Source organism: Lupinus angustifolius, chromosome LG16, assembly GCF_001865875.1.
Source record: "Lupinus angustifolius cultivar Tanjil chromosome LG16, LupAngTanjil_v1.0, whole genome shotgun sequence".
NCBI lineage: Eukaryota > Viridiplantae > Streptophyta > Magnoliopsida > Fabales > Fabaceae > Lupinus > Lupinus angustifolius.
This window is the reverse complement of record NC_032024.1, coordinates 16,560,461-16,583,200: the sequence shown is the minus strand read 5'-3', so window position 1 is coordinate 16,583,200 and position 22,740 is coordinate 16,560,461. Positions and strand designations below refer to the sequence as shown.

The window sequence follows — 22,740 nt, the reverse complement described above, 5'->3', positions numbered from 1 at the left end:
TGACCACCAATTCATCCTGACTATGTAGTGTATTTACAAAAATCAGACTATAACATAAAAACAGAAAATGATCCTCAAAAGTTTTCACAATCCATGAGTTGTAAAGAATGTAACATGTGGATCAATGACATGAAAGATGAGAAGAACTCTATGAAATCTAACAAAGTATAAAATCTCATGAAGTTGCCTAATGATATAAGTCGTTGGATGTAAATGAGTCTTTAAAATTAAGAAAGACTCATAAGACATGGTTGAGAGACATAAAGCAAATTTCTCACTAAAAGGTGCACTGAAAGTGGAAGAATCGACTAAAAATAGACATTTTTCTCCCATGTCCAAAGTAATTTTCTTCTAGTAATTATAATATTACAAGTTTCCTCGATGATTTATAAGAAAAAGTTTACATGACACAACCTCAATGATTCTTCTCTTGTGAATGTGAGAAATTACTTTGCAAGCTCAATAAATTCATTTAAGGATAGAAACAAAACTCTCGCCCCTAGTATTTTAAATTCCCCGAGGTAATGACTTCATTTGCTTTTGAAGACAATGTTACACAAGAGCCACATGATACATTTTATTAAGGTTGTTTATGGATGATGTATAACCCTTGAAAATAAATTATTTGATAACATGCAATTTCAATTATTAAATTAACTATTTTTATGAGGTCCATTAACATGTGCCAAAAATATTATTTAAGAAATACAAAAAAAACTGTCTTAAAAATTATCCCATGCAATTCTTTTTATCATACCTTTTCTGTACTTTCACGTGAAGAAAATATGAAAGATTACTCATACATATTGATGTATCTTATACTATTTAAATTCCATTTCATAATATATTATATTTTGTTTAACTTCAATATATTTTTCGCACATTTTTTATTTAAAATATAATACTATATTTCCTGAATAACCAATATAATATATAAATTAGGAATATTTGTACCGGAAAATAAGGTAATCTGTATAGTTTTAGTATAAAATTAAAGGGAAATTCTATAATAGTTTTTTAAACTTACTCCATATCCTACCAATCATTTTTAAAGAAATTCAATAATTTAAATTAGTTAATTATTAGATATGTATAGAATTAATGACTAAGAGTAAGAATAAGTTTGAAGAAAAACAAATTAGTTACAAAATTTCTTAGGACACTCACAAAAGAAACAAATACATAAGAACGAACCCACAAGGTTCCTTTGAATCCGTACAATTCGTGCAGAGTTCACACATTGTTCAACCATGGCTGAAGATTCTGATCCTCCTATCAGGATTATGAACTTTGTCTCCGAAGACCAAGTAACTAATTCTCACACTATTATTCTAACTTTCACTTTTTATTTTTTCTTCGAATCCATTAATTATCCACAAATTAGGGTTCGTTATTGATTCCTAATTTAATTTTACATTGTTGTTGATTCAACTTTTTTTTTAATCTTTGGAACAGTTACTAGAATCTAAAAAAACAAGAGGTGAAAGAGTTGAGGATGGAACTGCTCAGAGGGATAGACCTCTCTACGAGGTTCGGTTTCAATGCATGATTTTACAAAATGGTTTCTGTTTAAGAAAATGCAAGTTTTGTTTGAAATTAAGTGGAATTGATATATTGTTAACTTTCAATTGTAGATTCTAAAGGAGAACAAGGACAAGAAGGATGCAGAATTTAATGAAAGGTTCAAGCATAGTGAGTATTCAATTGGCCACCACTATTTAGCGTAATCTTGATCTTTTGCTTTGTTTATTGCTATTAATAGTTAGGACAAGTAGCTTGTGTAAGTTGGTTTAAATTATTCCATGAAATATATAACTTGTTGCTTACTGCTACCTATTAAATTCTGATAATGTATCCGTATTTGATATGTATCAGATACATATCCGATACATCCATATCTATCATGTTAAAATAATTTTTTTAGAAAATAAATAAACTATAAATTTGATACTTCCCGTATACTTTCTGATACTCTTAAAATGCTTTTCCGATACCTCTCTAGACACCCATGCTACTACACAAAAGCATGCTAAGAGAGTGAAAAGAGACATAGGCATAACACGTAATCAATCAAGTAGAAGAGAGAAACATAACACTAAATCTACCAAGTGGAATTTTAGAGAGGGAAAAGACAAAACATGTGTATTGCATAGAGAAGGAAGAAGGAATGCATCTGCGTAATGATGATCAAGGATTAAATGAGATCAATACCATTCCTATTTGTGAGCAATAAACAAAGTGTATCGATGTATTGGATTTATATCATATTTAGTACTCCTATTCAGTACTTGTATTGGTATCGGTGCTTCATAGATTGCTAAAATAGAATATCATGGAAATGCAGCTTCGAAGAAAGTGTTTGGTAGATGTGTTAGAATGGAATTGTATGTGGTCTATTTTATAAATAGATATGAAAATGAGATTAAAAAGTACAACATTTTGGTTTTACTAAAAGAGTAGAAGTAAAGCTTCAGGCTGCACCACATAATAAGGGCGGTGTATTGTGTTGACATGGAGTAGCTATGGTTCTCCTAAAATTTTGTATGGTCTGGTTTTTCACATGTAATTTTGTAAGAAAAATATGAACTCTTTAAGCTGGCCTCCACAAATAAAGTGCTGTTCTTTGCCCCCCTCAATGAAAATCTCCAATGGTGTTAATGCTTTCATTATTACTTGGTGTTGGCCCTTTTTAGACATGCATAATTTATGCTGATTAGAGTAGAGTTTCAGATGCCCTCCTACCTATCTCTTTTTTATATGCTTACCTTTTGTTGCCATCCTGGATTGAGTTTTGGGTCGTCCATAATTATACAGGACCGCCTAAAGCTTTAGATGAAGATGAGACTGAATTTCTTGATAATTATGAAGCAGTAAGTTTCCGATTATCACCAAGAAGAAAGCATGCTTGAATAAATCATGGGCATGAAATTTATGAAAACGTTTGTTTTTTCTAATATAAAGTTTGTGTTTTATCGGTGTTTCAGACAAGGAAGGAATATGAACAAAAGGTGGCAGATGAGGAAGCCCAACAATTACGTAGCTTTCAAGTTAAGTCATAACAATTACTGTATTATAACATTGCTTCTCTTTAAGTAATAATTGGAAAAATTATACTTGTTTGTTAACTCTCTCTTGGAATAATTCTGGACTGAAGCTGCTATTGCTAGCAACTAGGTAATTATTTGGTTAATATTTCTCTAAATATATTGTTCCTGTATTTTTATTTCAGGCAGCAGTGGAAGCACAGTCTACCTTTGTACATGAAGTTAAGGAAAAACCCCCTTTACCTTTGGTCAAGGTTGGTCAGTGACTTTTATGTGTGTTGCTACCTTTTGTGTGCTGTAACCTGTAAGGGTGTAATGTTTTCATTTCCATACAATAATGTTGTTACTGATTTCCTGGGTTATTGAATAACATTTTTACTAAATTGGTCAATATTGAGGTCAGTTACATACTATGCAAGATTTCGGAGGATTTCTCTTCTTCAATGCATTTGGCTGCATCACCAGCTTCACATTTAAAGCAATATGCTTCTATTTTATATCGCCCTTCCTATTTTATATTGTCCTTCTTGTAGTTCTGTTTTCTGAAATTTCTATGTTTATATGAGCAATTACTTTTGATGATATTTAAATCTCCCAACTGAAGTCTGTATTTGGTACTGACAGGTTTACTAGGTTAGAACCCCTCCCCCAAGACTTGCATAGTCTTATTATGTAGTTTTGCACATTTACTGTAGTATTTGGCTGAAAACATGAATAGATGCTATAATTTGTAATGTTCCAATGAACAACCTCTGAGGGATGTACAGTTTTTTAGTCATTGAAGTAATGCATGCAGTTTTAAATCAGAAGTGATAAACATGTTATAGTTTATGACCTGATGAATACCTAATGTATCAGCCACTGAGATAACTAACATTTGCTTTACCCAATTCCTGGTGCTATAAAACAACTTTATGTGTCCAGGCCCTACTCATAACACTACATCAGTTAGCCTGAATTTGATTTGTAGATCATTGCTTGATATTTCTGTGTCGGTTATAGACTGGAATTTTGCTATTTTCATTGTAGTCACACAATCTCCTTTCTCTTGCAGGAGGAAAAATCTGTTGGAAAGAAGAATCCAGCCTCTCTCCCATTAGGCATGATGATAAAAGTGAAGCCCCGGGCTAAAAAGGCCAAGGTGGATGAAGGATATGCCGAAGAAGTTTCAAAAGCAGGAACTGCTCCTGACAATTTAATCCGTAAGTCTTTAGAACCAGTGCAATCATTGAACGACGAAGATGACAAGTCCCGCGAAGTTGCCTCAACCGGCCTTGTATCATATAGTGATGAAAGTGATGATAATGACTTGTAGTGTGATATTTGTATTTTGAGAAGTTAAATGATTTTGGTTTAGTATTCTAATTTAGCATTTACTTTCTTTTTTGTATAGCACTCATGCATTTCCATGCCTAGATATTCAGGATGGCGGAAAAAACCACCTCGATGTGGCAGTAAAAGCCTAAAAGGTATTGTAATCACATTTGAGGTTATGTCTATGCATTCTTTTTGGGACATACAAAACTGAACAATGATAGGGATTGGCTCTTAATTATTAGTTGAATGACTCCCCTTAGCTGTCCAGGTCTCTGAAGCCAAAGCTATTGAACTTAAGTTAAATTCTAAGTAGAGCATCGCCTTCCACAGATATTGTGGAGGGTCTCCGCAAGCAGGGATGGGTATGATTGTTCAACATTTTGCGGATACGAATAAGGCGGTGCACACATAACTGCCTGCGAATGAATTAGAAAAGTCCTTCTATCGGAAGAGATGGAGTTTTCACATCACGGCAGGAGATTAGGTTTAAAATTCATATTAGAAGGGATCATCCCATACTTGAAATCTTTCCTTCCTTACCCAACATAGAACCCCAAGAAATCTAATAAGCACATCTTTCGAGTAGGGGTAGGCACATAAGACAGGGTTTTCCTATGGGAAAATTCTAACCTATAGACAAGTTCTGGAAATATGAAGGACCCAATTCTAATTTGATGGTTTGGTTGGATTGAATGGGTGATATTTGATTTTTAAAGAGGAATTCAACATGTTTGGTCAATTTTTTGTTAAATTGTCAAACCTGATCTAAGACATTTATATCTAAAAAAATGCAGAAATATAATGCTTCATTTACATTCTTTCTCAAATTCCTATCATATTTCATTTGCCTTTGAAACTTTGAATTATGAACCTAACGTCGCCCCTCTTCCTCACTCCATGAACCTTATTGTTGTCTGCTCTAGTTACCTACTATCTACAAATGAGGTTATCCCCAATTTTGTCTATTTATTGTTCATTGCACATTTCTCCTTCTTGTGAATGTGTTTTGTATAGTGGGATTTGCAGTTCTTGTATGGTAAAACCATCACAAGGTTAAGATGTAGCTTCATTTATGATAATATACTCTTTATATTCTCCTGATTTAGAGAGATTTATCCTTTATCATGGGAACATATCTTAGGAGACATGAATTTGTTGATTATGGTTTATCCGCTAAATAGTGGGGATGCACTTTTTGTATCATTATTTTCTAGGATTATGGATAATTCAGATGCCATCTAGTATTTAATCCTCTATTTTGGTCTTGGTGGAACCCTAACATAGTTGGCTTCTGGTGGGTTTATTTAAGTGTGAAGTCCCATATTGAATATGAGGGAGGATTGAGAGAGTTTATAAGGAGAAAACACCTATGAAACTACTGCCTTAAGGTTTTGGTTCAAGATATTATCATGTCTCAGTTGTGGCTCTCTACTCTTCTCATATCTCAGTAACAATGGAACTTTCGGTGGTTGGAAGTTCTCTAGTCGTGCTCGGGTTAAACAAGTCTTATCAAAGTTGATGGTTTGTTTGAGACATGATGTCTTGGTCCAACAACTTCCATATACTTTAAGATATTCTGAATCTTAGTTGTGTAACTCTCTATTCTGTCCATGCTCCGATAACAATGGAACTTCCAATGATTGGAGGCTCTCCGGTCATGTCCTGGTCCAGCAACTTCCATATACTTTAAGATATTTTGTATCCTAGTTCAAAGTCTTATAAAGACCTTATATCCTAACTCTCTCCAATTGTAATCCAATTCATGTCATAGTTATGAATACTGATCTAAAATATTTGTAGAGGCCAAATCTAATTTGATAATTTTTAGTTTACATAAATAATTAATCTTTGGTTGCTGGCAAGAGACACGAATGAAAAAGTCTACTGATATTATTAAGGGAATAATACCATATTAATAATGCTACATGATATTCTTAAGATAATAATACCTTATTAATATTGTCACCATGACGGGTCTAACTAAAAATGGAAAAGTCTAATGCAAACATGGTGGGTCAAACTAAAACAAGGCTTAATAAAAAATCTTCACAGAATTAAATACTAACAATTGATTTAGAAAGATAAACTTAGAAATGAAGACTTATTCAACCATAGAAAATGCAAAATGGAAAAGACAAGTACAAAATTATTTTAATAAAGATTAAAAAAGGATATATGAAACTGAAAGGAAGAAACTACTCTCCCCAAGTCTCAATATGCTCAAGTCTGTTATTTTTAGTAGATTATGGCATAACTTTCTTGGCCTAATTTTCTCTTAGAAAGTTTTTGTACTTAACCTGCTATTGGTAATTAATTATTTTGTCAATGATTTCTCTAAATATATTTTTCACGGGCATCATAGTAAATATTGTGCAAGAAATTAAGGAAAGAGCACCTCTACCAGTTGTTCAGAGAATATTATGTTGCTGCATTTTTTGCTTGATGAGATAACAATAATAAAAAAAGAACTATGTAAGAATTTTTTACACTATAATCATTGAATCTTAAATTTGTGTAATACACATGAATGATAAATGATGTATTCAACATATAGAAAACTTTACAGGGACATTGCATAAATGTATTAGTAGCATTTCACTATTTATTTTGTGCATCATCTGTAGCTATTCATCTAAACATATGAATAGAATTTATAATTTGTAATGCTCAATGTCAATAGTAAGAAACTAAGAAAATATGAACTAGTTTTCTTCTATGGAAAGGGAAGCAAGAGTGAAAACTGCTCTTATATCTAACTTCACAAAAATTAATATCCAAAGAAGGAAAAAAAGAAAGAACATACAGAAAACAACATCGGAAAGTGGGACAGAGATCACCTATCCTCGAAAGTGACTTATTTCTTATCCTAAACCAATCAGATTTTGATAAATAATATAAAAATGTTACTTTTTGTTTTATAAAGTTTTCTTTTTATTTATGTGACAATATTTGATTAGTTCAGACACCGATATATCATACAGTTGAAGTACTTGCATGAAGTTGGACTAAGGAAGAATAGTATCCACCCTCAATGTTTATCAGTGTGTCATGTCTTCCCTTTTCAACAATAACTCCATTTTTCATCACTGCAATAACATTTGCATTCTTTATTGTAGATAAACGATGTGCCACTATCACAGTGGTTCTATTCACCATTACTCTGTCTAATGCATCTTGAACAACTCTTTCTGATTCTGCATCTAATGCACTTGTAGCTTCATCTAGTAGCAATATCTTTGGACTTTTGATTATAGCACGTGCAATGGCTACCCTTTGTTTTTGTCCACCAGATAATTGTATTCCCCTCTCTCCAACTATAGCATCATAACCCTGTAAAAGTTTAGAATAAAATTGTCAAATTTGGCTATGTGAACAATTCACTAAATAAGACACAAGTGTGCTTGAAACTATTCCAGATGAAAGATGATTTGCTGTCTTGTACAAATGAAAACATGTCATGTCAATTAAAAAAATTAAATGTTCATTATTTTTGCTTCATTGTTATTGGTGCAGGACATAGTTTGAGACAGTAGATATTTGTTCATTCCAAATAAGTAATAAGGCATAAATGAATAATGATTGATACTATGCATGTTATCTTAAAATTGTTATAGGAGGCAAAATCAAAATCTAGGTGTACAACTAATAAGATATCGGTCTAGTAGTGTAAAACTCCGCTAGATCTCTATGATGACCAAAAGGTCAAAGGTTTGATTCCTGGAAGTGACACTTGTTGAGAGGGACAGTCACACACCTCGAAAGGATTAATTCCTTACCTTTAGGGTGATGAGATACTCTTAGTAGTACCAAAAAAATCTAGGTGTACACCAATAAAGCGTTGGCCTAATGGTGTAAGGTCCTATTAGATCCCTATATAGGTCAAAAGGTCAAATGTTCGATTCCTGAGAGCGACATTTGTTGGGAGGAATAATCACGTACCCCGAAAAGGATTAATGGTGAGGGGATACTGTTGTTATACCAACAAAAATGTTGGTGTACAAAAAGTCATGATATGACTTAATTATAATGAATATTGTGAAGATGTGTTTGTGTAAAAAGGACTATTTGGCAGAAAAAAAATGTTCTTCATTGTTTTTACCTGCTGTAATCCACTAATAAAATTATGGGCATTGGCCAATTCTGCTGCAGCTATAATTTCTGCTTCAGTAGCAATGCCTTCTTTTCCATATGCAATATTGGCTCGAATAGTGTCATTGAACAATACTGGTTCTTGGCTAACAAGTCCCATTTGTTGCCTTAACCATTTGAGCTGTAAATTCTGAATATCTACCCCATCAAATGTAATGTGACCAGAATCAGGGTCATAAAATCTTTGTAACAAGGAAATCACTGTGGATTTCCCACTTCCACTTTCACCAACAAGGGCCACTGTCTGAAATAGCAAATTTGATTAGAATCATTATTGCAGCATGCATTTTCAGTTGCTTGGTATTTCGGTATCATGAAATGTAGGTAGAGTTTAAAAACAGAACTTAAAACTCACCATGCCAGAATGGATAGTCAAGCTAAGGTCTCGAAAAATCGGAATATCAGGCCTAGATGAATACTTAAAGCTTACATGACGAAGCTCAATTTCTCCCTTTATGCTATCAAGCGTTGTACCGGACTCATTACTTGGATCTATCTTAGACTTCCTATCGATTATTCCGAAAATCGACACAATAGCTGACTTGGCTTTGCTAGAATCAGGAGCAAGGGAACTTGATTGGGAAATTCCGTTAGCTGTAAAAGTTAAAGCTAAGATAACCTGCAAAATGTTTTTAAGAAGGAAACTTTTTAGGTTGAAATATTAAAACTTTTTAACAAATGTTGGACAAGCATAGTAGAGTTAGTACCCGAAAAACATCTGAGAATGTTGCCTTTCCAGCATCCACGAATCTCGCTCCAACATAGTAGCATAGTGCATTGACACAAAATAGTAAGAAAAATGAAACTCCAAATCCTGTTCCACTGATCAAGCCTTGTCGAATCCCCGCTTTCATGGGACCTTCACATTTCTTCCTGTATAGTTCCATAACCTTCTCTTCAGAACAAAAAGAAGCTACTGTTCTTATGCTTCCAACTGCATCATTAGCAACTTGGCTTGCTTCCTCATACATTATCTGCATCAATTTGTATTACAATACTTATAATTTGTTGCAAAATCGAAATTATGTTTTTTACTTATGCAACCGTTGTATGGATTTGTTGCAGAATCCAAATTATTGAGTTACTTGCTTACCTTTGCATCTGCACTGAATCCCTTCATGAATTTAATTTGAATATATCCGTTGAGTCCAATGAAGGGAATGAAGACAACAACAATAAACGCCAACTGCCAGCTCGCGGTGAAAGCAATAATCAAACCTGTCAAAGCCGTTGCTATATTTTCAACCAATAGTCCGAGTGCATCACCAACAAGGGCACGTACGAGTGCAGCATCGGTTGAGAGCCTCGCACCAATTGCACCACTTGAGTTCTCAGGTTCATCAAACCAACCAACCTCCATGTTGATCACCTTTTCGTAACAAATTAGCCTTATTCGTTGGATTAGCTTACTTCCAGCGACAGAGAAAAAGTGCATTCGGGTTGGAATTGCCACTAATGATGCAAGTCCAAGGGCCACAAACATTAGTGACCAAAATTTGGAATCCTTTTTCAGCTCATGAAATGGTTCATAAAATATTTTGATAACACTAGAAAGCAACAAGCCAAATACTGGAAATATAGCACCATTTGCTATGGAACCTACACATCCAATCAGAAGCACTGGAATCTCGGGCTTGTTGAGCGCAGCAAGGCGTCCGATTGGAACCTTTCCTGGTTTTTCTTTGGTTTCTGAATGTTCAGATTCAGGACCAGGGATGTTAACTCCTGTTGGTAAACTAAACGGAGCTGAAAAAGAGTGGCTGCTACTATTCCCCACAGATGATCCTGATCTTCTAAGTGACCCTGGTCGACTCGAATGTTTAAGGGATCCTGAGGAAAGTTCTCTCTTGTTTTGATGGTCTGCACTTTCTCCTGATTCATTCCTTTCTTCTTGTAACCGTATAAGTTGAGAGTAAGCTCCACCAGGATTCTTGAGTAGTTCTATGTGTGTTCCTGAATGATAAGCACAAGTTATAGTGAGATACATAAAAACAAAAGTCTGAAAGTTCGTTCCTATCAATATTTGATAAGTTCTAGGATCTCTGTTATTAAGGAAAGAGATTATCATTTTATACCGAGGGGAATGCCTTCTTCTGTTCTCTCAAAAGTTGAATCATGAACCATGAATGGTTTTGAACCAAATAGTTACTCATCCCTCATTTAATTATTAATTGATTGACTTACTTAGGATGCAGTAACATGTAAAAAAATTCAGAAATATAGAAATGCGGTATCAATGATTTCTGTAAGAAAGCCATGTTTGCTGTAGTTGATCAGTGTCTCATGGTGCTTGTAATGACAGTACCCCTTCGCTTTATAGAGTTTCGAGAAGTTTTAAGCAAATAAAGTTACATCCTTGCTAATAGCTATAATGTTAAACCTTATGATTAGTTCTTGGTCCAAAAAACTAACCACTTATAATTGATAGTTTATTGAACTGAAGAAGCAATGTTTTAGCTAAACTTGTTTGTTTCATACCTTTTTCAACCATTTTCCCGCTTTGGATAACAGCTATCATATCGGCATTCCTCACCGTGCTCAAGCGATGTGCTACAACAACAGTGGTTCTGTTGACCATGATCCTGTCTAGAGCTTCTTGCACCACCCTTTCAGATTCTGCATCAAGTGCACTTGTAGCTTCATCTAGAAGTAGAATTCTTGGATCTTTCAGGATTGCTCTGGCAATGGCAATGCGCTGCTTCTGTCCACCGGATAGCTGAGTTCCATGCTCACCAACCATTGTGTCCAAACCCTGGATGCAGAAGGTAAAATCTTAAGGTTACATAAAAAAGTCGAAAGACCATGAATCAAAATGCAGCACCAAAATTGTAGCAACTATGACCTGCGGCAATTTATCAATGAATTTTGCGGCATTGGCAAGTTCAGCTGCAGCTCTTATCTCTTCAACTGTTGCTCCCTCTTTTCCATATGCAATATTATCCTTAATGCTGGATGCAAACAGCACCGGCTCTTGGCTGACAAGGCCAATTTTTCCTCTGATCCATCGAATCTGAAATTCTTTCACGTTAATGCCATCGATAAGAACTTCACCTGCCCGTGGATCGTAGAATCTTTCTATCAAACTGATGACCGTAGACTTGCCACTTCCACTTTGTCCGACTAATGCTGTAGTGGAACCACTAGATATTTGAAGAGAGAAACCATCGAATATCAATTCCTCAGGTCTAGCTGGATAACTGAAATAAACATCCCTTAACTCTATTTCACCGTGAATATCCTCTATAGTTTTTCCGTTTGGGTCATAAGCATCGATATTCGGCTTCCTCTCAATTGTTTGAAACATTTTATAAGCTGCTGCTTGACCTGCAGCAAAAGCACTCATGGAAGGGGATGCCTGGCCAAGAGACCTATATCCATGTGAAAATTTATGTAAATAAGCAGTATGCATCTCTTCTTATTTATATATTCGTGTGTAGCCGTAAACTCATAACGGTTTTTATAAATAATCAATGAGTTTGTATACTTCATTAACACATGAAATACACAAAAATATAATCTACTCACATGGAAGCAGTTAACACAGCGATAATCACATTGATCACCCTACCACCATTATATCCGTTTTCCATGATCAATTTTGCGCCATACCAGACAGCCAAAGCATAAAGGCAGAAAATAAAGAACATAATCGTGCCAAGACCTGTTCCGGCTACGAAACCTTCTTGAACTCCTGATTTGTAAGAATCTTCAAGAAATGTGCTGTAACTAGATACTGCTTGCTTTTCACCAGTAAATGATGCAACCTGGAAATATACACCGCGAATAAAAATAACGAAAATCATAGCGCGGTCAAAGATATTCGTTAACAAGGTATTAAGGTTTAAGAACAGCATACAGTTCTGATCGAGCCAATTGTCTGTTCAACTAGATTTGCGGCTTTTGCATAAGCTTTTTGACCTCTTGATGATGTCTTTCCTATGGCAAGCGCCATAGTAGCGCCGGAAACTACTAGAAGTGGAATAGTGGACATCAAGACAAGAGTAAGAAGCCACCCTCTGACAAAAGCTATCACAAATCCTCCAATGAATGCTGACATTAGCTGCAGAAACTTTCCAACCTGTTTAAACAAACAACTTCTTAGTAAAGGGAAACTCCTAACTTGCATTTATGTTCATTTCTCAAATATCTTCATTCAATGTATGTAATATATTGTAATGTAACTGTTGCATCATATAATAGTAGGAGTTGTAGTTTAGTAGTTTAGTACCTTCTCACCCATGGCATCTTGTATGAGAACTGTGTCACCCGACATTCGCCCTATAACCTCGCCGGTGTTAGTTTCCATATCGAAGAAACTAATGTCTTGTCTTAGTATAGCTTTCAAATACATGCCTCTTATTCTTGCAGCTTGTCTTTCCCCTGTGGCCATCCAACTAGACACCTCTGAAAAAATGTGAAGATTTTTGCACTTCAGAGCCTCTTTTTTTCATGTCTTAAAAAGTCTTGTCATTTTAGATACTATACTAAGGAATGCTTAAGGTGATTTTTGCCTGGTTATAGAAACTCCAATACTGAATCCAAATCCTCTCAGGTACTAAATCCAGATCCTCTCTGATACTGAATCCAGATCATCTCCAGTACTGGGTGGAGATGGTGACACGTGTCTTTCAATTTTTTTTTTATAATTCATCAAACTCATTTTTACCTCAAATTCTAGTACTCGACTGTTCAATACCGGAGAGAATCCAGACCCCCCAATACTGATGAATCTTCTCTTTCAAAAACTTAAATTGAGTAAAAGAGCATGAATAGTTTTATATATCTAACATACTATACTTACGTAGGAATGCTGCCACACCAGTGCCCATTGCCAAGTATACAAACTTTAGACAAATCTGCAATGTTGACAAGTAATTACTAAGCCATGATATTCTTGAAATAAAAAATTACCACAGTTTCTTTCTGACAAGTGTTAATTTATTTTTACCATAATAGAAGTACTTTTCATATGAATATATGATATATGGACTCTGTCATAAAGTAAATCCAAATATATTTATCTATATTAAGCTCATCAAAGAAAGATTTGTAACTATTATTTGCTTTATTTCACTATGTGTCACTTAAAGTTTTTGTGCATACAATTAGAAACTGAATAATATTCAATACCTTTAGTTTTGATAAAACCACATTTGACCAAATTATAATTTATTGAAGTTCTCTTTCTGTTCTAGTTTATGAGCCTATATAGAGATAAAATAAAGTGAAAACAAATTTCCTGTTACATAATACTAGTTCTTTAGGAAACAGAGGGACCATCTTTTTTTGGCATGAATTATATTTCCAAGAATCTCTTTTTCATTTAATACTTAGCTTTGTTTGTATTAAATTGATCTTTAAGATGAATATGTACCAGGAGAATAAAAATCTTCTATATCCACTATTCTGTATCGTCCCTTTTGTCGGGAAAAATCACATAATTAAAAAAAATAACTAAAGAAGAATCTAGCGAAATTCGATATGAATTGTCTACCTTGGAAACATCGTCGACAACGTTGGCATTGTTAGTCTGGTTACTTCCAAATGTATTAATAACTTGTCCAAGAAGTATTGTCATGATTGGCATTGCTATACCATTTCCCATGGCCCCAATGGTTCCAACAACCATTAACATAATATCAGTAGAGTCTGCAAATGAAAATAACCTGAAATATGGAACTGTTTCAGCTTTTTCTTTTTGTTTACTATTTTCACCATTTGTGTTTGTCTCTGAAGGATTCTCTGGTGCACTTGTTTCTTCATGCTTATGTTCTTCACCATTCTCAGAATCCATATCAGTTAAGTTCCTTCTATATTAGATGTTATATAACTATACAAATCTGGTTGAATAAGAACTAAATTCTTATTTGGTGCAAGTTCTTATGAAGCAAATATCATTGTATGAAGCAAAGGGTTATTTAAGGTTTTGGTCTTATGAGGTTATGTTTGTCAAAAAAGTCAAAAATAAAAAACAGATCAATAAATCATAAAATAAATAGACAAATTGAAGCATGTTGTTCCATTATTTCATATAAAATTATAGTCAACTACACAAAGTAGTAGTTTAAGATTTAAATGTGTACTTATTTTGATTAATAACAGCTGGATTTGCTGTTCCATGCAAAGAGTAAGAAAAGTCCAAAAAAATAAAGGAAGAAAAACAAATGGCTTATTAATTTTATTTATAGGCAATAGTTTTTGACAAGATTTTAACTTTGTGTTGTTTATGATGGTAAAAGATTAGTAAAATATGAGTTACTCCGAACAATTTATTATATAGGTAGAAGTTATTCAAATAATTGGTTGATAAACCTAAATAATAATTAATAAGATAAATATAAACTATAAATAAACTCTAATAAAATGAAACTAACGAAATTCTAGATAAGATAATATTCTATCGATCTAAATGTATCTAATAATGTCCAACTCAGGTGCATACATTTTATGTCGGAAAACTCTAGGGACAAAAAAATTGATTATTATTAGACAAAGCTTAGTATTAAAGTTAATAATTATTCTCATGATGATAGCAATGCTTGAATTACGGGTCAAACTAAAGAAGGCTTAAACTTTTTATATCTTGGAGTGCAAGATTGAAAAAAGCAACAATTTGGTGGTTGTGAAAGTCCTTATCAAGTTCACATTTTCCACAAAACCATGTCATGTAATGGACATGGCCAACAAGTTGAATAAAAATGCACTAAAACAAATAATGAAATGAAGAAAGATAGAATAAGAAGGGAATGATAGTGATAGAGGGATTAAAGAAAAGGTTTGTTTTGGAAAATATAAGAATATGGGATCATTTATATTTTGAAAAGGTTTGAAAATAGTACACCAAACATATATTTTTCAAATATCATGAAAATGTCATACCAAACACAATGGTGGGGTTTGAAGAAAATTCCTTATTTTTATCTTCTAGTATTACACTTAAATACATTGAATATACTTTTTATTTTATTTTAGAGTAAATTACATTGACACCCCCTGAATTTTAGTGAAATTACACAAACTACCTCTCACTTTTCTATACCTACACAAACCTCCCATATTTTTAAACTTTCATTACATTGACCACTCCTGCATAAGAAATAAATGTAATCTTTTACACAAAAAATGTGATAAATGCAATTAAGTTAAACAAAACATGATATATTGTGTAGACAAGTCTAAATAATATACAAATCAATGTATCTTTATTATTTTTTGTTACAAAATGCATCAACAATTCTAAAGAAATATAGCTCTTATAATATAGTGTAACGAACCAAAAATAATAAAGAAATATTGACTCATATATTATTTGGACGTGTCTCCACAATATATCATGTTTTGTTTAACTTAATTGCATTTATCACATTTTTTGTTTAAAAGATTACACTTATTTCTTATGCAGGGTGGTCAATGTAATGAAAGTTAAAAAATAGGGGAGGGGTGTGTAGGTGTAGAAAAGTGAGGGATGGTTTGTGTAATTTCACTGAAACTCAGGTGGTGTCAGTGTAATTTACTCTTTATTTTATGTTGTACTTCGGATATTGTTAACTCTTTCAAGCACCCACTTAAAACCATTTTCACTAAATACTCTATTGATTCTTCATTTCAATATTGGACAATACAATATAAAACTTATGTAAATAATTTATTTCAAACATCCTAAAATATGTCATGACTTTGTCATGTCATAAATTCAAATTTGATAAGTCTTCAACTTTTAACCATAGTTGTTAAAGAATGGAGTGACAATCTTGGAGCGAATGGGGTAGAATCGTAGAAATGGTGGAGCTTAACACAAAGCATAGCTCCACTTAAAATATATAATTATATAAAAAGACACGCATATATGTATATTCCTAGAAAGGTAACGTACATATAAACTTAGAAAATTATAAATAATAAGTTGAGTCAATACATTTGACATGAATTCTTAAAACATAGAGAGAAAAGAAAGAGTTGAAGGAGTAGAAAGGTATCAGGGTGATGAAGTAGAAAAGTTATGGGGTGAAACAGTGTAACATGAGTTTTATAGAAGAGGTTAATGTGTTGATGATAAACTATTGAGTTTCCCTCATGTGGCAGAAAGTATAGAGAAGAGATGAAAAGTTTATCAAGTTGTGAGGCTAAACATGTAAGGTCTAATGGCTTTTTTCTTTTTTAAAAAAATTGTTAAGTTAAAATTTGGTCAAAATGAGAATTACACAATAGTAAAATTACACACAATATATATAAATTATTCTAGTAGAAACAATGCATAAATAAGAGTTACAATAATATCAACAACAAATGCATAATGCAAAGATATTACAGTAATATTACAACAATACCATATAAAGTCAATAATAGAAACAACAATTTTGCACATATGAACCTTAATCTTGTACCTATTAGAAGGCAAATCCGCAATAAAGCTTATATTAGTAGGTTAAGATCTTCTCCAATATTAGAATGTGAGAGAGAAATATAGTTTATTTTTTTTATGTCACGTGTCAAGATCTGCATCCGATACCGATCTCTAATCTATATTATCCAGAGTCATGGCACCATGCATGTGATCAATGAAGGGACCATGATGTTCCTTCTCCACACACCATGTCATCAAACGTATGCCCTTGTTTGGGAGAGGCAATGACCCTACAATCCCAGCTGGTATAACACTAGACCCTTGTATAGGGACAACATGAATTGGTGGACCCCACTTATAATCCACTTGGTTAAAACCTAACCTTCCCCACTCAGATATAAACAACGTTGTATAAGTCAAAGGTGGTGCAAAAGGGTCTTCACCACTTTTCAAATGTTCACCTTTTAAGTACTTATCAAACTCTATAGGTAACTTAGCTTTTGTTGCTTGGATTAACTTCACTATATCAAAAATTGATGCTTCTTTAAGTGATTCAGATGATGATGTTATAGTTATTGGGAAGAAACAATTGCCATAGAAGCCATTGGGTAGAGGAGGTTCCAATAGTTGACGACAATTTGCAAAGAACACCAACTTCACTTGTGTATTGGGGTCAAAATTAATGGCTTTTGTTCTGCTACTCCAAGTTCCTATGGTGAAGGACCAATGCAGAAACAATCAGAGAGATTTCATTTGGATAAATGAAAATATCTAATAAATAATCTTTTTATGAAAAAATATAGCTAGTTGTGTAAACTAAAATGAGTTTAAAATTATACACTCACAATGTAAATTCTTTTATATTGTCAGCACATCATCAATCGTTGATTTGTATTACTTTTGTTTGAGAGTCAATAATGATTAATAAACTAATGGTAAATGATTTGCTAACAATGTAAAAAACACTTACTTTATCAATATATTCATATTAAATCCTGCTAAAATATATATAAGAATGATAAAATTATAGCAAAAAATATATATATAACAACTACAAAAGCTTTAATGTTAGAGTGTAAAATGTATGCACTGACAGTGTAAAGTTTATACATAGTCAGTGTATTATCTACCATTTATTTGCAATACTTTTATTTAAAAGTCAATGATGACTAAAAATCAATGGTAGATGATAGAGCGACATTGTAAAAAACCTTTACAATGACGGTGTATATATCTTTTTCCCTTAATGTTATTAGATGGTATAGGTACTAAAAAATTATAAAAAAGGTCTGCTACCACTTAGTAGGGTCCGAGGAGAGTAGATGTATACAAGCTTAGTTCCGCAAGCGGAGAAGTTGTTTCCAGGAAATTATGTGTGATAAATATTTTTATTAAAAAATACAAATATAGTCATAGTGGTGTAAAGTTCCACTGGATCCCCAATGTCGAGTGTTTGATTCCTGTGAGCGACACTTATTGGAAGGGACAACCACGAACCCCGAAAGAGATTAGTTCTTTACCCAAAAAGGTGGACGGGATACCTTGGTCGTACCAAAAACAAAGATATAATCATAGTAGTATAAGGGAGCATGTAGTTATGAGTTCATATCCTATAAACAGTCTCTTCACTTACTAAAGTAAGATTATGTATATCTATCTTACTAAAACCCTACTAAGTCGGACCTTTATGCACGAGGCCTCCTTTTTATATATTATACTAGTATTATATGTATAACCTCAAAGATCAATTTTATACAACTTTTGATTTTATAAGCTTGGTACTATAGGTTATAAACTCAAAATTAGTGGGCTATAGTATTGGTCATGAGTTGTGCAAATATAATTTTTTGAAATAGTTATGAATCCTTGAATCCCTACCTGCAGCTACAATCTCAAAGGAAGAGCAATTATGTCCGGTTACTAGTTGAAACTCTTGCTTTAGTTTGTTGATTTGAATGATTGGAATGTCTACATTAGCATGTTGTAGCTTGTATTGTGGCATTATTTGAGGTTGTAATTGAGGTTGTTGTTGTTGTTGGAGTATTTGAGGTGAAGGAAAAAAGTGTCTATGCCACACTGGTTCAATGGTGGGTTTGTCAAAACCTCTAGCTAATTCACCAATAGCATTTAGAAATTGAGCAGCACCAAGTCCATCACATATACTATGACAGAATATAAGGCCAATCACAAAACCCCCACAACCAAATTGTGTCACCTGTCAATAGAAGCCAATGAACAATTCATAAATGATAATTCTAATTAATAATAATTCGCTATACAACTTTATTACTTTTTTTTAGATAATCAAGAATATTTTTTTACTTTAGAAGTAAGGAACTAATCCATTTCAGAATCTTTGACTGCCTTAAATAAACAAATGTCGCTTCAGGAATCAAACCTTAGATATATTTAAAGATCTAATGAAATTTTATACCACTAAATCAATGTTTTGTTGGTGTAACTTTTTTACTTTAAGCTTAAATAATATATACCAATTTTCTATGATGAGGAGAGTTTGTTATTTGAAGATCTAGAATTTGATGTCCATTACATTTAGACAAAGTAGATTCATTTAGTTTTTTTCATATATATGAAATTGTAATTGGTCATTAATATTTTAACAAACTGCTAAACGTTAGATTTCAATAATCATTAGATTTTCACATATTACCTCATAATCATTTACATTTTTATCAAATAGAAACATATAAAACTATTATAATTGATTGTTAAAGTTCTTATATATATATATATTCATTATGTTTGTTACATAAAAACATTAGACATTTTTATGATACTAATATTGTATTTGTTACCTAGAGATCAACACTAATTAAGCTAGAACAATAATGTTTCAAATCACATTATGCAACCAGTATTTGTGATTCTGATTGCAATATTGCGATTCGAGGACTATTCGCGATGAAGCTACAACCATAATTGTGACCACATCAAACATAATTTTTCGCGGCGACAACTGCAACAATTTTATACAGTAAGGTAGAACAATCATCAAGTATGTAACATGATTGATACCTGCATTTTCACAAGAGGATCCACACCTTCAATCTCATGAACATCATCAGGAGGAAGAAGATCATCATAAGGAATAGACTCAACATCATCAAAGAAATCCACAGATTCAAGGTTACAATCATCAACACATGCCTCAACAAACCATGCACCATCTCCTGAGCATTCAATTTGCAACAACCCTTCTGGTTTTGATTCTATGATTCTTCCAGCAAGAGGGTAATAAGGAACTAATGCTTTAGATAAAGCTTCTCTTATAACCCTTGTTGCTTCAGGACCATGCTTGAAAACATGCAAGGTTTTAGCATTGCATCTTAGGGCAGGTAATTTATCAATGGCTGATAAGTCTAGTGTGGTGCATGGAGTGTTCTTGAATGGTTTAACTAGGCTTTGTTTGGTTCTGATAATAGATATATTCATGATGATAGTGTTGAAAGATAGGAATCAATGTAAAGGGTTGATAAGAAGAAGAATGTTCGTAATTCTATTTATTGTTATGATGGATTGTGAGAGGCTTTGTTTATAAGTGATTAAATGGATATTCTATGTTTTTTTAGGTACTTGGCTTTTAAGTCTAAACTTGGTTTGGTGTAGAAAGTAGAAAACTAAACTATTCCGCCAAGCAATTTTGGCCATTTCATTTGCAAAATCAAATAAAATTGCCATGAATGCTATGCTTGGAAGAATGGATAAGGATATTCTATCTTAAATCGTATTCAAAATCATGTCTTGAACCAATGATATTGAAGCAAAAACATAAAAAATAATGAAAACTTAATTAGTTTAATTGATATGACATGTTTTCATTGGTTTAGAACATAGTTTAGGACATGATTTGAGACAACAGATCCTTATCTCGGAAGAATAGAAATTGGTACGTTTTCATTATTATCCTTTCAGGGTAACGCTATATTTTCCTACTAAATTCTCCTACTAGTTGTCATATCCACAAGAAAGTAACACATAATATTTATAAACCAATCATTAATAAATAAAGTATCTAGTTGTGATATATATCATCTTCTTACGAAAGGAAGATATAATAGGAGAATATATTATTTTCCTTTTATTTATTATCCATGTGCCGTGTAGAGAATGTAGCTAGAAGGGGCCATAGTCATGACTCATGAGGAATCAACAGAGAGTAAAAGACCACTAACTCATGATAATAGATACACATAAGTGATATTAATATGAAGGGGTCCACATATTTTTGTGTTTCTACTTTCTCATGAAGAGTTCAGATTTCAACTCCACTTCTTTTATAGAGGAGTCAGCATGTCTCAATGTTATTTGTGGAAAATAATTAACACCTATTGGGTATCCAAGAACATTGAGAAAAAATTGAGACTGATTCGTGCTTTCTGTGCATGGTTTACCATTCCTAACAAACTCAACCATTTATCAATAAGGTGTTGGTTTAGTGGAGTTCTATTAGATCTTTAGTATGATCGAAATGTCAAAGATTTCGATTCTTGAGAGCGACACTTGTTGGGAAGGACAATTATACAGCCTAAAAGAGATTAACTCCTTAGACAAATGTGAGGAGGTATTATTGTTAGTACAAAAAAATATGAAATCATTTTCTTTGATAGTATTTCTTTCATTTTCTAATGTTATTGCTTGTGAGAAGTGGACAAGAATTTGCTTTTGTAATGATTGAGATGGTGACTAAGATGAAGGAATTGTAATGATTGAGAGGTTGAATAACACAATTGTGGTGGTAGTTCTGTGGTGCATGTTGTATTGGTCAGTGTGGAAATGAGTAAAAATGAGACTAAAGGATAAAAGGGTTGAATAATGAATGAAGATCACGTGTCTCACCTTTGATATCCTATTTTAAAAAATCCAGTTTTGTGCTTTGTGTTGACTTAGTTGACAACATGAGGGATATGATGGATAAAAGATTGTTATGAAGGGATAAGTAAGAATGAAATCACCAATTAAATTGATAGAGGACAAATAACAAGCTACCAATAATAATAATATGGAGTATATCTTATGCCCAACAACTTGTGTCACTATATGTGTCATGAATTATGATTGATTAGAAAAAATACTTAATAATTAAATTTTTAATTTAAATATATTTTTTTAATCAATCACGGTCGATGCAATGTAGTACATGGACAACATATATCCACCCCTAAAAACACTATAGTTTTATTCTACTCCTATAAAAAGGTATAAACTAAAATATAATGAAGATTAAGTTCTTTATATTTCATTGATCTATTTAATGAATATTGAATACAACTTATATATTGAATAATAAATTCTAAATTATATATAACTATACAAGTGGCAAGATATCAATAACTAACAACATTCTAAAACTTCACATAACAAACTAGACTAATTATTTAGCTATTGTCTAAATAATAATAAAACTGCTATCCTATTCTTTTCCTCGTAAACCTATTAACTAAGTCACAAACACGAGGAAGAATGAAAAAGTGTAATGCTTATTTATTGTTCTTCCTCGTGTGGATGGATATATATATATATATATATATATAAGACAATGAAGGTGAACATTGTACCCAAGTAGCTACGTTTTAATTGATAATAACTTTGTAAAATGATTTGTTAGATTCACACTTGAAAAAGGTTGTTAAAAGTTTATATCATTAGTTATTCTTCTCAATCAATGAACGTTTATATCCTTCAACTTACATTTTTTTTCTCCAATTATTGTGATCATCATTCCTGGACATACCTTAATTTTCATGTATGTGTTCAATCACATTCTTGCAATCTAAGACTAATATCAAATTAAATAAAAGTAGAGTAAGGTAATGATAATAGTCTTAGATTGCAATCACATTCTTACACTCCCAAACAAAGTCAATT

General features: G+C 32.7%; 3 protein-coding genes across 3 annotated transcripts; 1 reads left to right on the top strand and 2 right to left on the bottom strand.

Moving 5' to 3' along the window:
- LOC109329459 (protein FAM192A) lies at positions 1,171 to 4,517 on the top strand. Its single transcript, XM_019563139.1, has 7 exons — positions 1,171 to 1,307; positions 1,456 to 1,530; positions 1,635 to 1,692; positions 2,815 to 2,870; positions 2,985 to 3,047; positions 3,230 to 3,298; positions 4,099 to 4,517. The coding sequence occupies exons 1-7, from the start codon at positions 1,251 to 1,253 to the stop codon at positions 4,357 to 4,359; spliced, it is 639 nt and encodes a 212-aa protein (XP_019418684.1). The 5' UTR covers positions 1,171 to 1,250; the 3' UTR covers positions 4,360 to 4,517.
- Positions 6,989 to 14,397, bottom strand: LOC109329446 (ABC transporter B family member 11-like). Its single transcript, XM_019563120.1, has 12 exons — positions 14,005 to 14,397; positions 13,312 to 13,366; positions 12,739 to 12,914; positions 12,367 to 12,588; positions 12,036 to 12,274; positions 11,353 to 11,878; positions 10,989 to 11,262; positions 9,604 to 10,463; positions 9,218 to 9,484; positions 8,866 to 9,129; positions 8,461 to 8,754; positions 6,989 to 7,691 (listed from the first exon to the last, which is right to left on the bottom strand). The coding sequence occupies exons 1-12, from the start codon at positions 14,302 to 14,304 to the stop codon at positions 7,335 to 7,337; spliced, it is 3,834 nt and encodes a 1,277-aa protein (XP_019418665.1). The 5' UTR covers positions 14,305 to 14,397; the 3' UTR covers positions 6,989 to 7,334.
- LOC109329453 (acyl transferase 4) lies at positions 16,806 to 20,496 on the bottom strand. Its single transcript, XM_019563131.1, has 3 exons — positions 19,891 to 20,496; positions 18,733 to 19,069; positions 16,806 to 17,564 (listed from the first exon to the last, which is right to left on the bottom strand). The coding sequence occupies exons 1-3, from the start codon at positions 20,305 to 20,307 to the stop codon at positions 17,026 to 17,028; spliced, it is 1,293 nt and encodes a 430-aa protein (XP_019418676.1). The 5' UTR covers positions 20,308 to 20,496; the 3' UTR covers positions 16,806 to 17,025.